This window comes from Girardinichthys multiradiatus, chromosome Y, assembly GCF_021462225.1.
Source record: "Girardinichthys multiradiatus isolate DD_20200921_A chromosome Y, DD_fGirMul_XY1, whole genome shotgun sequence".
NCBI lineage: Eukaryota > Metazoa > Chordata > Actinopteri > Cyprinodontiformes > Goodeidae > Girardinichthys > Girardinichthys multiradiatus.
In genome coordinates this window covers 27,890,308-27,906,787 of record NC_061818.1, presented here as the reverse complement: position 1 = coordinate 27,906,787, position 16,480 = coordinate 27,890,308, and the positions used below count along the sequence as shown (strand labels likewise).

The 16,480-nt window shown below is 38.9% G+C and overlaps 2 protein-coding genes across 2 annotated transcripts in view; both read left to right on the top strand.

Annotated features, from left to right (window-relative positions):
• On the top strand, positions 1 to 10,238 carry LOC124864251 (myosin heavy chain, fast skeletal muscle-like). The gene is made up of 39 exons (XM_047358942.1): positions 1 to 219; positions 321 to 464; positions 561 to 717; positions 804 to 831; positions 930 to 1,041; positions 1,128 to 1,220; positions 1,298 to 1,361; positions 1,521 to 1,619; positions 1,705 to 1,808; positions 1,893 to 2,031; positions 2,138 to 2,256; positions 2,378 to 2,527; positions 2,612 to 2,782; positions 2,898 to 3,204; positions 3,593 to 3,663; positions 3,745 to 3,832; positions 3,922 to 4,039; positions 4,126 to 4,249; positions 4,349 to 4,485; positions 4,591 to 4,846; positions 4,934 to 5,176; positions 5,284 to 5,460; positions 5,556 to 5,701; positions 5,784 to 5,874; positions 5,965 to 6,354; positions 6,713 to 6,839; positions 6,916 to 7,034; positions 7,159 to 7,355; positions 7,450 to 7,633; positions 7,716 to 7,881; positions 8,030 to 8,154; positions 8,274 to 8,582; positions 8,658 to 8,861; positions 8,950 to 9,075; positions 9,184 to 9,354; positions 9,481 to 9,585; positions 9,659 to 9,754; positions 9,871 to 10,002; positions 10,125 to 10,238. Exons 1-39 carry the CDS (start codon positions 16 to 18, stop codon positions 10,140 to 10,142), a joined length of 5,811 nt encoding a protein of 1,936 aa, XP_047214898.1. The 5' UTR covers positions 1 to 15; the 3' UTR covers positions 10,143 to 10,238.
• Positions 10,239 to 13,600: 3,362 nt separating this feature from the next.
• The window catches only part of LOC124864246 (myosin heavy chain, fast skeletal muscle-like), a 65,681-nt gene continuing 62,801 nt past the window's right edge, over positions 13,601 to 16,480 (top strand). Inside the window, exons 1-13 of the mRNA XM_047358938.1 lie at positions 13,601 to 13,819; positions 13,982 to 14,125; positions 14,225 to 14,381; positions 14,487 to 14,514; positions 14,604 to 14,715; positions 14,801 to 14,893; positions 14,980 to 15,043; positions 15,154 to 15,252; positions 15,343 to 15,446; positions 15,528 to 15,666; positions 15,762 to 15,880; positions 15,997 to 16,146; positions 16,229 to 16,399. Coding sequence (XP_047214894.1) covers positions 13,616 to 13,819; positions 13,982 to 14,125; positions 14,225 to 14,381; positions 14,487 to 14,514; positions 14,604 to 14,715; positions 14,801 to 14,893; positions 14,980 to 15,043; positions 15,154 to 15,252; positions 15,343 to 15,446; positions 15,528 to 15,666; positions 15,762 to 15,880; positions 15,997 to 16,146; positions 16,229 to 16,399 — 1,584 coding nt within the window. The 5' untranslated portion in view covers positions 13,601 to 13,615. The remainder of the gene's footprint in view (positions 13,820 to 13,981; positions 14,126 to 14,224; positions 14,382 to 14,486; positions 14,515 to 14,603; positions 14,716 to 14,800; positions 14,894 to 14,979; positions 15,044 to 15,153; positions 15,253 to 15,342; positions 15,447 to 15,527; positions 15,667 to 15,761; positions 15,881 to 15,996; positions 16,147 to 16,228; positions 16,400 to 16,480) is intronic.

The following is a 16,480-nucleotide window of genomic DNA, read 5'->3' as shown; positions in this document are numbered from 1 at the left end:
TGAAAACGTGCCAAAATGAGCACAGATGCAGAGATGGAGGCTTATGGTCCAGCGGCCATTTACCTCCGCAAGCCAGAAAGAGAGAGGATAGAGGCTCAGACTGCTCCATTTGATGCCAAAACAGCTTACTTTGTGGTGGATGCTGATGAGATGTATCTCAAGTGCAAAGTTACGAAGAGGGAGGGTGGCAAAGCCACTGTTGAGATAGATGGAGGGAAGGTGGGTTCAGTTTTGTTCAATTCTATAATTTTCTAGCATTTTCTCATTCCCACTGCATGTTATATTTTAAACACATTTGTGAAAGCTTGTTTTCTTTTCAGACTGTCACGGTGAAAGAGGATGACCTTCATCCCAGGAACCCTCCAAAGTTTGACAAAATTGAGGACATGGCCATGATGACCCACCTCAATGAGCCCTGTGTGCTGTATAACCTCAAAGATCGTTTTGCATCTTGGATGATCTATGTGAGAATTTAGAATGAATAAATCACCATAATACATCAAAAGTACAAACTCAAATATAGACTATAATTTCAAGAAGGAATATTTCTGTTTTTTCAGACTTACTCTGGCTTGTTTTGTGTCGTCGTGAACCCCTACAAGTGGCTTCCAGTGTACGATGCTGAAGTTGTTGTGGCTTATAGAGGCAAGAAGAGGATTGAGGCACCCCCTCACATCTTCTCTGTCTCCGACAATGCCTATCAGTTCATGCTTACTGGTAAGATGTCATACAGTGACAGACGGTGATTCAATTTTGCTGCATGAAACAGCGTGAATGTAAATAAACATTAATGTTTCTTTCAGATCGTGAGAACCAGTCCATCCTCATCACGTAAGTAATAAAAAAAATTATTTGATGTTTATTTAGATGTGCAGAAGTGTAATAATGTGAGTAAACAATATAAATTATCAAATGTTCCTGTCCCTTAGTGGAGAATCTGGTGCTGGAAAGACTGTTAACACCAAGCGTGTCATCCAGTATTTTGCAACAATTGCAGTGACTGGATCTAAGAAGGCAGAGCCGGCGTCAGGAAAGATACAGGTATGCTTTCCTTTAAGGGTACAAAGGTCAAAGAATCATCTGTTAGGATAATATTTACTTAAATAAATTGAATTTACACTTGACAGGGTTCACTGGAGGATCAGATCATTGCAGCAAACCCTCTGCTGGAGGCCTATGGTAATGCCAAAACTGTGAGGAATGACAACTCCTCTCGTTTTGTAAGTATTAGGGGTCAGAAAGAAAGTCAATGATTTTGAGTTGAATATTGAGAATTCTAACAGTGTGACATGTTTAGGGTAAATTCATCAGAATCCATTTCGGAGCCACTAGCAAACTGGCCTCAGCAGATATTGAAACATGTAAGTCATTTTGACAAATTATTGTGTCATGTTTGAATGGGTTTTGATTTAGGTGCAGTATAATGCTGTTTGGAAAACATTTAAAGACATGCACAACTAATGTGTGATGAAATATATTATGAAGTATATTGTTTTCTTACACTGATCTGTAAAATTTAGATCTGCTTGAGAAGTCCCGTGTCACCTTCCAGCTGTCTGCTGAGAGGAGCTACCATATCTTCTATCAGCTGATGACAGGCCACAAGCCTGAGCTGCTGGGTATAATATTAGATAATTTGCTTGCAACGTTTGGATGAAAAAACACACCATGCCTGTTATAGTTATTTCTTCTAATCATTTACAGAGGTTTTGTTGATCACCACCAATCCCTTTGACTATCACATGATCAGTCAGGGTGAGGTGACTGTCAAGAGCATAAATGATACTGAGGAGTTCATTGCAACAGATGTAAGTTTGTATGTTTAGCTGATATAAATCCTGCTTTTCAAGGTGTGTTTTGAAGTTCAATGACATGCTTCAAATCTATTGTAGACTGCAATTGATATTTTGGGCTTCACTGCTGATGAAAAGTTTAACATCTACAAGCTCACTGGTGCTGTAATGCATCATGGCAACATGAAGTTCAAGCAGAAGCAGCGTGAGGAGCAGGCTGAACCTGATGGCAATGAGGGTACAAGCAAACATTACACAATTTTTATCTAGTTTCCAAATGCAATGCTTCATAGTGTAATGTCAAGTTGGCTTTTGTTGAACAATAACTGTCTTTTTTCCAAAAGTGGCTGATAAAATCGCCTACCTCCTGGGTCTGAACTCAGCTGATATGCTGAAGGCTCTGTGCTACCCAAGAGTCAAAGTCGGAAATGAGATGGTCACCAAAGGTCAGACCGTCCCACAGGTAAATTAAACCCATCTGTGATGCTATGATTTATTCTTGTTCAAATATAACAAAACCTCAAAAAGCTTAACAGTTGCTATAAAGGAGTTTATTACATAAAACGGGCAATTACTTCTTCCAGGTCAACAATTCAGTCAGCGCTCTGTGCAAATCTATCTATGAGAAAATGTTCTTGTGGATGGTCATCCGTATCAATGAGATGCTGGACACAAAGCAGGCAAGAGCCTTCTTCATTGGAGTCCTGGACATTGCTGGATTCGAGATCTTTGATGTGAGTAAATAAAAAAATATTTTAAAAAGTCTTATAAAAATGTCCTAACTTGCAATTAAGTTAATTGAATCTCTATAATTACAGTACAACAGCTTGGAGCAGCTCTGCATCAACTTCACTAATGAGAAACTGCAACAGTTCTTCAACCACCACATGTTTGTCCTGGAGCAAGAGGAATACAAGAAAGAAGGCATTGAGTGGGAGTTCATTGACTTTGGTATGGACTTGGCTGCCTGCATCGAGCTCATTGAGAAGGTAAGTAGCTGCATCATTCAGTGAGCTTAAATTAATCAACTCCGAATGTTTACATAAATTTAGGTGACATTTTATTTAAGTTCAAGTTTTAATTTGAATTAACCATTGTTCTCAGCCTATGGGAATCTTCTCCATCCTTGAAGAGGAATGCATGTTCCCCAAAGCTTCGGATACAACTTTCAAGAACAAGCTGGTTGATCAGCATCTTGGCAAGACCAAGGCCTTTGAGAAACCAAAGCCTGGAAAGGGCAAAGCTGAGGCTCACTTCTCCCTGGTTCACTATGCTGGTACAGTGGACTACAACATCACTGGCTGGCTGGACAAGAACAAGGACCCACTGAATGATTCAGTGGTTCAGCTCTACCAGAAGTCTGCAAACAAACTGCTATGTCTTCTCTATGTAGCTCATGCAGGAGCTGAGGGTAAGATTGCATGTATATAAAGCATAAATTAATTATGTAAAACTCCTTCAGGCACTTATATATTTACAGTTTTATTAATTAAAACACAGATATACTGTGCTTAAAGGTGCTCTTTAATACATTAATAGCCTAGTTATGACATATTTATGGACTAAAAACATAAACTACGTTTAATTTAACAGAACAGAGAGCCACATGTTAGGTCAGATTCAGAAAGCATCTAGATATTTATTTAGTAAGATATGACAGGAAAGATTTCATTTTGCGTCGGAGTATATCCAGTATGAGACTGTTTTGTAAGCAAGGCATGAGCTGTTTAAATTGGACCATTCAAAAACGTAGCTTCTGTAAATCAAACTATTCAGCTATTCATTTGTTTTTAAAACAGAATCTGGTGGTGGAAAGAAGGGTGGCAAGAAGAAGGGTGGTTCCTTCCAGACTGTGTCTGCTCTGTTCAGGGTACGTAAACGTTCATAGAGAACTATGAGAACCTCCTGTTACAATTCAACTGAAGGTTGATTTTATGATTCTGATCTACAGGAGAACTTGGGCAAGCTGATGACCAACTTGAGGAGCACTCATCCTCACTTTGTGCGTTGTCTGATTCCCAATGAATCAAAGACCCCAGGTAAGATGCCCATTTTTACTGATTTTAATGATCCAAAGTTTAAGGACACTGAGGAATTATTTTTGACTAAATATATTTCCAACAACCAGGTCTTATGGAGAACCTCTTGGTCATCCACCAGCTGAGGTGTAACGGTGTACTGGAGGGCATCAGAATCTGCAGAAAGGGCTTCCCAAGCAGAATCCTCTATGGTGATTTCAAGCAGAGGTGGCAGCTGTTTTTAATATAAACTGAATATTTGGTCATTTTAGTAAAGATCATAAAAAACTGATATACTTGTATCAACTTTGTAGATACAAAGTATTGAACGCCAGCGTCATCCCTGAGGGACAGTTTATTGACAACAAGAAGGCTGCAGAGAAACTGCTGGGCTCCATTGATGTGGACCACACTCAGTACAAGTTTGGACACACTAAGGTATGTCTCGCATCAGATAAATAAGACATAAATACAGCATAACAAATCAATGAACATCCTTTCATTCTGAAATTTAATACATTTGCAATATCTGTATAGGTGTTCTTCAAGGCTGGTCTTCTGGGTACTCTTGAGGAGATGAGAGATGAGAAACTGGCTTCACTGGTCACCATGACTCAGGCTCTCTGCAGAGGATATGTCATGAGGAAGGAGTTTGTTAAGATGATGGAGAGGAGGTTGGAGTGGTATTATATTTGCAAATGAATTGCATTACCTTTTTAAAGCCAGCTCCTTCTGTAGTAGAAATAACCTTTTTTTTGTTAAACTGATTTTCCAAACAGAGAGGCTATCTATAGTATTCAGTACAACATCCGTTCATTCATGAATGTCAAGAACTGGCCATGGATGAACCTGTACTTCAAGATCAAGCCTCTGCTGAAGAGTGCTGAGACTGAGAAGGAGTTGCAGAATATGAAGGAGAACTATGAAAAGATGAAATCAGACTTGACTACAGCTTTGGCCAAAAAGAAGGAACTGGAGGAGAAGATGGTCTCCTTGCTCCAGGAGAAGAATGACTTGCAGCTCCAAGTGGCATCAGTAAGTAGGCAAATATCTAATCTTTCTAAAATATCAGTTTCTCAGAAGAACATTGACCACATATTTTCCAATCACTACAAATCATAGGAAGTTGAGAACCTTTCAGATGCTGAGGAAAGATGTGAAGGGCTGATTAAGAGCAAGATCCAGCTTGAGGCCAAACTCAAGGAGACAAGTGAGAGACTGGAGGATGAAGAGGAAATCAATGCTGAGCTGACTGCAAAGAAGAGGAAGCTGGAGGATGAATGCTCTGAGCTGAAGAAGGACATTGATGACTTAGAGCTCACCTTGGCTAAAGTGGAGAAGGAGAAACATGCCACTGAAAACAAGGTTAATATTACGCACTATTATTTGAGTACAATACACGTAAATACAAAATTTATCAACTCTAAAAAGCTTGAGTTCATTTAAAATTGTGTATTTCATGCAACCTTTAGGTGAAAAACCTGACAGAGGAGATGGCTACTCAGGATGAGGCCATTGCCAAGTTGACCAAGGAGAAGAAAGCCCTCCAAGAGGCACATCAGCAAACACTAGATGATCTCCAGGCAGAGGAAGACAAAGTCAACACTCTGACCAAGGCCAAGACAAAGCTGGAACAGCAAGTGGACGATGTAAGAAAACTGTTTATTTACCTTTATAGTTTGGCCACAAGTATGACCTGTTTTTGTTTTGATACATAAAACTGAATCTACCTCCTATGTGATAGCTTGAGGGTTCACTGGAGCAAGAGAAGAAGCTCCGTATGGACCTTGAGAGAGCCAAGAGGAAGCTTGAAGGAGATCTGAAGCTGGCCCAGGAATCCATCATGGATCTGGAGAATGACAAGCAGCAGTCTGATGAGAAAATCAAGAAGTAAATGCAGACTTTCTTTAGTTTTGAACATTCTCAATTAATGTGTACACAAAATTAACCTGCCTTTATTCTTGAATTCCAGAAAGGACTTTGAAATCAGTCAGCTCCTTAGCAAGATAGAGGATGAACAGTCGCTTGGAGCTCAGCTTCAGAAAAAGATCAAGGAACTCCAGGCAAACATAATAAAATTTGTTCCCATTTGGCCTGTTTTGGTTTCACTCTTTACAAAACGATCTTAGCCATTTAATTTACTTGTATTCTAGGCTCGCATTGAGGAGCTAGAAGAGGAGATTGAGGCTGAGAGGTCTGCTCGAGCTAAAGTAGAGAAGCAGAGAGCTGACCTCTCCAGGGAGCTTGAGGAGATCAGTGAGAGGCTTGAGGAGGCTGGTGGAGCCACAGCTGCTCAGATTGAGATGAACAAGAAGCGTGAGGCTGAGTTCCAGAAGCTGCGCCGTGATCTTGAAGAAGCCACCCTGCAGCATGAATCCACAGCAGCAGCTCTTCGCAAGAAGCAGGCCGACAGCGTTGCTGAGCTGGGAGAACAGATCGACAACCTGCAGCGTGTTAAGCAGAAGCTGGAGAAGGAGAAGAGTGAGTACAAGATGGAGATTGATGACCTGTCCAGCAACATGGAGGCTGTTGCCAAGGCAAAGGTAAGAGACCAAGTTTGCACCTTTAGAAATTATTTTTGTTTTGTCTATTAAATTTGCCGGTATGATTTGACCTGAAACACTTTTGGAAACTCTCAATAGACCTACATAAAAAAATGTATTTCTATTTATATAATTCCCTTAATATTAATATTTCTAAGTTTGCAGCTTTAGTTAAAAGTATGGGAGGGGGAGTTGGCGGTTGAGGTAGAACAGCTTGCAATTATTTTTGTCCTTCATCTTTGAGGTTACTGCCTTTTCATTGTTCCAATGATCAATACTGTGTATCAAACAGTTGAAAATTTAATAAAGAAAGTTTAACTAAATTTGCCAGTATAAAATGTATGTTTTATGACATCAGGGCAATCTGGAGAAAATGTGCAGGACTCTTGAAGACCAACTGAGTGAAATCAAAGCTAAAAATGATGAGAATGTTCGCCAGCTGAATGACATTAATGCACAGAAAGCAAGACTCCAGACAGAGAATGGTAAAACACCCAACCTTAATTTAACAAATTTTATCTGTAAAAATGTGTAAGATTAATACATGTGTGCCTTTCATAGGTGAATTTGGTCGACAGCTTGAGGAGAAAGAATCTCTTGTTTCTCAGCTGACAAGGGGCAAGCAGGCTTTCACTCAGCAGATTGAGGAGCTCAAGAGACACATTGAGGAGGAAGTGAAGGTATGGCAGTTTATTGTTCAACTCTTTAGTTTAACAGAACAATTTTAAAAAGGTTTTACACAGCAATGTCTCGTATGTGGAAGTCAATAGAAAATCATTATACTCTCAACTTTGTGTTTCCCAGGCTAAGAATGCCCTGGCCCATGCTGTTCAGTCGGCCCGCCATGACTGTGATCTGCTCAGAGAGCAGTTTGAGGAGGAGCAGGAGGCCAAGGCTGAGCTGCAGAGAGGCATGTCTAAGGCCAACAGTGAGGTGGCTCAGTGGAAGTCCAAATATGAGACTGATGCCATTCAGCGTACTGAGGAGCTGGAGGAGGCCAAGTGAGTTCAAATAAATGTCTCTTAAAGAAAGTACATGTATTTTTTATTGTCTGTTTCTACTAACCTTCTTACCTTTTCTACTTCTTCACTACATGAAAAAGCTTGCCCAGCGTTTGCAGGATGCTGAGGAGTCCATTGAAGCTGTGAACTCTAAGTGTGCCTCTTTAGAGAAGACCAAGCAGAGGCTCCAGGGTGAGGTGGAGGACCTCATGATTGATGTGGAGAGAGCTAATTCTCTGGCTGCCAACCTTGACAAGAAGCAGAGGAACTTTGACAAGGTAAGATGCTGTTCTTGAATCCAAAACTATCTTCACCCAAGGCAAGACCTGAAAATGAGTGACCTGATCCATGCGAATGTAGGTCCTGGCAGAGTGGAAGCAGAAGTATGAGGAGAGCCAGGCTGAGCTGGAAGGAGCCCTAAAGGAGGCTCGTTCTCTGAGCACTGAGCTGTTCAAGATGAAGAACTCCTATGAAGAGGCGCTGGATCAGCTGGAGACCATGAAGAGAGAGAACAAGAACCTGCAGCGTACGTCATTATTAATTATGCGTAAAGAATGAAGCAACCTAATTTTCATGCAGTACTGCAACAGCAATATTGCTTATTCACTTAAAAGAAAACTAACAATTATATATTTCTTTTTTGTTAGTAATATTTTATTTATTTTTCATTGCAGAGGAGATCTCAGATCTGACTGAACAGATAGGTGAGACTGGAAAGAGTATCCATGAGCTGGAGAAAGCTAAAAAGACTGTGGAGACTGAGAAGTCTGAAATTCAGGCTGCACTGGAAGAAGCAGAGGTAATACCTTTCTCACTAATTAATGAACCATTTAATTGATGTATTACATAAAATATGCATTTTCAAATCACTTTATTTTTCTTACAGCTAATCTTGCTCTTTGTTTAAATCTTTTTAAGGGCACTCTGGAACATGAAGAGTCTAAGATTCTCCGCGTCCAGCTGGAGCTCAACCAGGTCAAGAGTGAGATTGACAGGAAGCTGGCAGAAAAAGATGAAGAAATGGAGCAGATCAAGAGAAACAGCCAAAGGGTGATTGACTCCATGCAGAGCACTCTTGATGCCGAGGTCAGGAGCAGGAATGATGCTCTGAGAGTCAAGAAGAAGATGGAGGGAGACCTGAACGAGATGGAGATTCAGCTTAGCCATGCCAACAGGCAGGCTGCTGAGGCCCAGAAACAACTGAGGAACGTCCAAGGACAACTCAAGGTGAGTTTAGTGTTGAAGCACAAATTTAACAGATGTTTTATAGAAAAAATATTTCTGACAGACAGTTTCTTTTAGGATGCCCAACTGCACCTTGATGATGCCCTCAGAGGACAAGAGGACATGAAGGAGCAGGTGGCCATGGTGGAGCGCAGGAACGGTCTGATGGTGGCTGAGATTGAGGAGCTTAGAGCCGCTCTGGAGCAGACAGAAAGAGCACGTAAAGTGGCTGAGCAGGAGTTGGTTGATGCCAGTGAGCGTGTCGGACTGCTTCACTCTCAGGTTGGGCTTTAGTCATTAACAAGAAATAAGGGCTTTCATAGCTATGAAACTAACACATCTAAAATGTATCACCCTGATTAATTTACAGAACACCAGCCTTCTGAACACCAAGAAGAAGCTGGAAAGTGATCTGGTACAGGTTCAGGGTGAAGTGGATGATGCCGTTCAGGAAGCAAGAAACGCTGAGGATAAGGCCAAAAAGGCTATCACTGATGTCAGTTTACTTCTTAGAAACCATATAATTTAATCCCTTTTCTGTATTTATTAACTGGGTTTTAGTTGTTAATTTTTAATCAAAACTTGAGACAAACCATTGTTTCAGGCTGCCATGATGGCTGAGGAGCTGAAGAAGGAGCAAGACACCAGCGCTCACCTGGAGAGGATGAAGAAGAACCTGGAGGTCACAGTCAAAGACCTGCAGCATCGCCTGGATGAGGCTGAGAACCTCGCCATGAAGGGTGGGAAGAAACAGCTCCAGAAACTGGAGCAGAGGGTATGAGCTGTAATACCTTTGAAATTATCTAATTCAAAGAGAACAATCAATACATTTGCCATACAATATCAAGTGATCCCAAGGCATATTTTTATTGAAAGATTTGAATTTCTTACCACAAAAAAGGTTCGTGAATTGGAGTCTGAGGTTGAAGGTGAGCAGAGACGTGGAGCTGATGCTGTTAAAGGAGTCCGCAAATATGAGAGGAGAGTCAAGGAGCTGACCTACCAGGTAATTTTTAGCTTTTACAGTAACTTTTTATGTTGTTGTCAGCGCCTACCATATATCCGTGTTACATCTCTAGACTGAGGAGGACAAGAAGAACATTACCAGACTTCAGGATCTGGTGGACAAGCTGCAGCTTAAAGTCAAGGCTTACAAGAGACAGGCTGAGGAGGCTGTAAGTCAAATGTTTTATTTGAAATATTTTGTATTTTAACAAATCAAAAAAATATTACAATATTCACATATATTGGGTAAGTATCTACTTCAACAACTGACCAATTTATTTCTCAGGAGGAGCAGGCCAACACCCACATGTCCAGGCTCAGGAAGGTCCAGCATGAGATGGAGGAAGCTCAGGAGCGTGCTGACATCGCTGAGTCTCAGGTCAACAAGCTCAGAGTCAAGAGCCGTGATGCTGGAAAGGTAACATTGTTTTTTTACTAAGTATATTTCTTTATGACACTGCGTTTACATAAGTCACCAAATAAAATCCTAACTTTGAAATTTCATAATAACTAATTGATTTCCGTGCTCTTGTTTGTCAGTCGGATTCTGCAGAGTAAGAGTCATCATTTACTGAAGTCCTTTCAGCGGAGTTTATAAAATATAAGCTGGTTGTTTGGATATGTTTCTTGGTACAATAAAGATGAGAATTGTGATTGGCTTTCATGATCTTGTCATTTTTTTGTGGAATGACGTGGAGCCCTCAACAATATAGGCTTTTGTAGATTAAACAGCAGTGGCAATGAAGCACACAATATACTGGACAAGTGTTATCAAAATTGTTTTGTTTAAATCTGCTTTGAATCTTCAATGTAGATTCCTGAAATAATACCAACCCTACCATCCAGTATTGTCTGACATGACAATGACCCACCTGTTTGCACACTGCCCATTAACAGCAATTATCAGATGTTTTTTTGATTGTCTGTTTATGATTTATATTACATTTGAATACTCCACCAGATGCATAAAATAGATTTAGACAATTATAGAGGATTATAAAAGGCATTAACATAAAATAAAGAACAGTAAAACAAAATGTTAATATAATGGTATCTACCTCCCATGAATACATAAGGCGAATCAAATTCTGCTTACTACATATAAATGGCCCAGTCCCTCCTTGCATCCTAGCAATGTCCTATTTGAGATGTCACAAGCAACAAACACTGCGTTGCCAAGTCCTTCAAGTCTGTCTCATGGAAAAAAAGCTGAGGCTTGACCTGGAATCTTGGAACAGAATAATGTCTCCATGCATGCTTTTGGTGACCTTTCATCTTTGCGCCTTGGTGGGCTTTAATAAAGGGGGAGTACTTGATTTCACAGCGCTTTTGTATGCCTCTAAAGGGAGTGTATGGTGACAGGAAGACATGTCCTTGAAATGCAAGCAGCAAAAGAAATCCCCATCTCAAATCCATAAAAGTGTACTCGTTTTTTACCCAAAGAAAATCCAAAACGTGTTAATGGTAGCAGGGGGACCTGGCATCTTAGGGAAAAACAAGTCAGTTTGATAAACATTCTGATAAGTGTTAAATACTATGAAACGAAGTACTGAAGTGGAGGAGCATGGTGTTTAGCACTGCCCTTTATTTTAGTTTTGACCATAACTTTTCTGGCTGCAGTTTGCATTTGCCCCCATTGTCTTTTTTATCGGTTTTCAGATCATTATATCAAAACTGACTTTATGGGGGGGATTCCGTTTACAAAATGAATTCCCCAAGCTTTTTTTTTTTTATAACAATTAATACTAATTTCAAACCTGATACTAAACCATGTTTTAGCCCCTAAAAATCCCTTTGGAGTCATGAGCACTGTAATTTAGTTTCAATAGTGGATCATTCTATAAATATATATACATTACAATCAGTTGAATTTTGCATTTTCTAGCCAGCAAAATAAAAAAAAAATCCTTTGTCTATTAATAGTAGAGGAAGCATTTCCATTTGTTCCATTCATATGAAATGTTTTTATGGCTGGATGGTGAAGCTCAAAATAGTTTTAGGTTGGAACTTAAGTTTTACTAGAAGCCTTTGATGATGTGTCTTTAGCAGGTGCCAGTCTTGATTACATAAGGCAGCTGGAGAACATTCATTTTCCCATGGGAGGAACTTATTTTGAGCAATATCCTGTGCAAAATGCCACCTGCTTTCATGTCCATGTAGGGTGACAACTGGTGGCAGCTAAACATTTATGGGTAAGACCTCATATATAGATTTACTACAGAAATGTCAGATTCACCAGCATCCAGTAACTGGAGACTACAAGCGTTTTGGCCACATTTCCAAGCTTAAGTGCCATGTGCATTTCTGCAATAGGTCATTAAAAAGTACCAAAGTCATGCCTATTAATAAAGTGATTTCATTTCAATTTAATATTTTACTTCAATTGCATCTGTAAAGAAGAATATGTATTTAGAAGTTTCCTTTAAGTGTATTACCTCACGCATGCACACATTTTATTATTCTTTAAAGATTTAGTGAAAGCTTGTACTTAAAAACATCCGTTTTAATTAATATTATTCCAATAAGAGATCAATTTACCCCAACTTTAGTACAACCTTTGCCCATATAATTGCATATATATATATATATATTTATATATATATATATATATATATATATATATATATATATATATATATGTATATATACATATTTGTATATTGTAATAGTAATACACTGTTATAACTATAACAATATATATATATGCTGCTAGAGCTCCATTATAACTTGAATTGCAGGGTAAGCTTTGCAGCAGGCTGAAGTTTTCATATGTTAATGTGCTCGACACCTGAAAACCAGTGGAACTTGAACATCTTTCCAAAACTAAATCCCAAAGCAGCTTACAACTGTAAAGAAAGGTTTTAATGTTCAGGACATGTCTTGGTTTTTAATATTTCTTAAATAAAAATCTGTATTTATTGGACTCATAAAGAAACCATGTTCTAGAGTGTTCAGAGAATTATTTTATTTAGTCAGCACTTCTGTTTCCTCATGTGGAGGCAGTAGTGGACCATATTTTGCAACATTTGTGGCTCTTAATTTGAAGCATTGATGCATGACCATCTGCCTAATTGTCTTTAATTATTTATACAACACTGTCATTAGAAATCCTTTAAGCAAGCCTTTGTCATGCTGAAATCCTTTTTTAATTTTTTTTGCATATTGTGCCCTAACATTGAGGATCTTAGTTTTTTACATTTTACCTCTTACAAAATTATTGTAGATTTTCCTCCAATCAGTATTTGCCATCCCATAAAATCGTTATAGGTGTATGATATGACAAAAAGCTAGTTTCAAAGCTGAACCTATGAGGAAGGTACATTTCATTTCTACAAACATCTCCGCCACAAAAAAAGCAACAGGATGATTAGAGCTCATGACCAAACTGGGTGAGTGGCATCTGCTGACCAGGCACTCCCACCCTCTATAAATGAGGCAACTCCACACTTCTGCTTGAACTGATAGGCTGCTGTCACAGGTGAGTGTATTCACTATGATATTACTTTATGCTCTTGTTTATGAAGTAGATTGTTGTGTTGCATTTTGCCCGTAGTTTTAAAGTAGAGCTACCTTTACATATCCATCAACTTGATCACATTCCATTAGAGTTCTAGTCTCATGTAGTCATGAAAACCGCTATTAGGGTCTTGTTATTTCACTAATTGTAGAGAACCCAAAAATAAGAGTGCCCAGAATTTCACCAATTAAATGAAAAAAAATTTGGCTCCATCTGGTGTTTGCTTTTTCATTATTTGTATCTCTAAACTTGACAAAAATCTCAGATAGAAATGTTAATGCTTGGGTATTTTCTTTCCCAGCATCTTTACAGGTCAGCCAATAACACATTATTTTATTTAATCGAGGAATGAATAATAAGCAGGACACTGAAGAACAAACAAATAATGCTAATTTAAATGTGAAATAGATATTACAATTGAGAAATAATTAATAATAACCAAAGCATGTGAATATGCTAACACTATTATGGACTCATTTGGACTGTCAATTTCAGCATCGACTAAATTGCCACCATGAGTACAGACGCAGAGATGGAGGCTTATGGCCCTGCAGCCATTTACCTCCGGAAGACAGAAAAGGAGAGGATTGAGGCTCAGACTGCTCCATTTGATGCCAAAACAGCTTACTTTGTGGTGGATGCTGATGAGATGTATCTCAAGTGCAAAGTTGTGAAGAGGGAGGGTGGCAAAGCAACTGTTGAAACAGATGGAGGAAAGGTAAATCTGATTAAATATACATTTACAAACTGCTTCAACCTTGTATTTATATGAGTCTACTATCACTGAGAAAATACATTTTCACTGAATTTAGAAATAAAACCGATTTGTTTATTGAATGAACTTATTTGGAAAAAAAAAATCACTCCTGTTTTTTAATAGAGCGTAACTGTAAAAGAGGATGACATCCACCCCAGGAATCCTCCAAAGTTCGATAAAATTGAGGACATGGCCATGATGACCCACCTCAATGAGCCTTGTGTGTTGTATAACCTCAAAGAGCGTTATGCATCATGGATGATCTACGTGAGTTACATACTTTATGAAAAGGGGTTTAAAAGGAAAAATCATGTCTGTGTATGCATGAAAATGGTTAAACATTGTTTATGTCTTCTACTATAACAGACATACTCCGGGTTGTTCTGTGTGGTCGTGAATCCCTACAAGTGGCTTCCAGTGTATGATGCTGTTGTTGTAGGAGCATACAGAGGCAAGAAGAGGATTGAGGCTCCACCCCACATCTTCTCCATCTCTGACAATGCCTATCAGTTCATGCTCACTGGTAAGATCAAAGCTACAAGTGTTATTCAAAAAATGAAAGTAAAACATGAACCAATGTTGACATGAAATTCAGACAGCTACTAAAGCATTACCGTGTACCTTGCAGATCGTGAGAACCAGTCTATCCTGATTACGTAAGTATTACAATCACTAAATTGGACTTTCATTTATAAACTACACAAAAATGAAGTTGAGAATTGAAAATGTGTCTCTTCTATGACAGCGGAGAATCTGGTGCTGGGAAGACTGTCAACACCAAGCGTGTCATCCAGTACTTTGCAACAATTGCAGCTCTGGGTGGCAAAAAGGAGACACAAGCTGCTGGCAAAATACAGGTGATTATGCGTTTTAAGAAGAACTGCCAACTCAGTACTTTCTTTAAATTTATGAAATATTCATGTAAATAACTGTAAAACTCAGGGCTCCCTTGAAGACCAAATTGTTGCTGCCAACCCTCTGCTAGAAGCTTATGGAAATGCCAAGACAGTGAGGAATGACAACTCTTCCCGTTTTGTAAGTTAAGACAATGTTAAAATTGTGTTTGATATTTAATGGTTGATTTCCTGCACAAAGTAACACATACTTGTATTTCTGCTTAGGGTAAATTCATCAGGATCCACTTTGGTACTAGTGGAAAACTGTCCTCAGCTGATATAGAAACATGTACGTCAAAAATGAAGTGTTTTCAGCACTTGAAGTATTTTTTTTCTATTTTATAGTTTAAAACTTAATATGGTTATCAAAGTTTTTGCTTGTATTCATGTAATTCTTAGATCTGCTTGAGAAGTCCCGTGTTACCTTCCAGCTGTCTGCTGAGAGGAGCTACCATATCTTCTATCAGCTTATGACAGGCCACAAGCCTGAGCTCATTGGTAAATGACCAAATACTTCAAATCTGAAGTTTAACAAAACTTAACCTTATAAAATAAAAAACCTATAGTGTTTTGTTTCCATTGTTTCAGATGCTCTGCTGATTACCACCAACCCCTATGACTACCCAATGGTCAGCCAGGGTGAAATCACTGTCAAGAGTATCGATGATGTGGAAGAGTTCATCGCTACAGATGTAAATTAATACTTTGGTGTCTTAAAAATGATTTACTTAAAACACATGTGTAGTGTACTTATACCTTTCTTTTCTACACAGACTGCTATTGATATCTTGGGCTTCACTGCTGATGAAAAGTTTAACATCTACAAGCTCACTGGTGCTGTAATCCATCATGGCAACATGAAGTTCAAGCAGAAGCAGCGTGAGGAGCAGGCTGAACCTGACGGTACTGAGGGTAAGTTTTAAGATATCACCAATATCTTTAGATACATTGAACAATCAGTTTAACATTGATTCATTTTTACCATGTGTTATGTTTCTTTCCAAAAGTGGCTGATAAAATCGCCTACCTCCTGGGTCTGAACTCAGCTGATATGCTGAAGGCTCTGTGCTACCCAAGAGTCAAAGTCGGAAATGAGATGGTCACCAAAGGTCAAACTGTCCCACAGGTAAATTAAACCCATCTGTGATGCTATGGTTTATTTTTATCCAAGCATAACTACATTTATCCTAACTGTTGTTATATGGTAGTTTATTACATAAAACAGACAATTTCTTCTTATAGGTCAACAATTCAGTCAGCGCTCTGTGCAAATCTATCTATGAGAAAATGTTCTTGTGGATGGTCATCCGTATCAATGAGATGCTGGACACAAAGCAGTCAAGAGCCTTCTTCATTGGAGTCCTGGACATTGCTGGATTCGAGATCTTTGATGTGAGTAAAGAAAATCTATGAATTATTTTTTTTCAAGTTAGTCCTATTTTGCTATGAAATCAATAAAATTCTATTAATACAGTACAACAGCTTGGAACAGCTCTGCATCAACTTCACGAATGAGAAACTGCAACAGTTCTTCAACCACCACATGTTTGTCCTGGAGCAAGAGGAATACAAGAAAGAAGGCATTGAGTGGGAATTCATTGACTTTGGTATGGACTTGGCAGCCTGCATTGAGCTCATTGAGAAGGTGAGTAGCTGTTTAAATGTATTTATATTCAACTGCTTACATGAGTTTTCATACAATTTGCATTAATTTATTATGGAAATT

Bases quoted from the DNA above. Each gene is read 5' to 3' on its own strand.
- LOC124864251 (XM_047358942.1), top strand. From the start codon at position 16: ATGAGCACAGATGCAGAGATGGAGGCTTATGGTCCAGCGGCCATTTAC. The intron at 7,356-7,449 runs GTGAGTTCAAAT...TCTTCACTACAT, and splicing joins GAGGAGCTGGAGGAGGCCAA to GAAAAAGCTTGCCCAGCGTT. The intron at 9,586-9,658 runs GTAATTTTTAGC...TTACATCTCTAG, and splicing joins TCAAGGAGCTGACCTACCAG to ACTGAGGAGGACAAGAAGAA.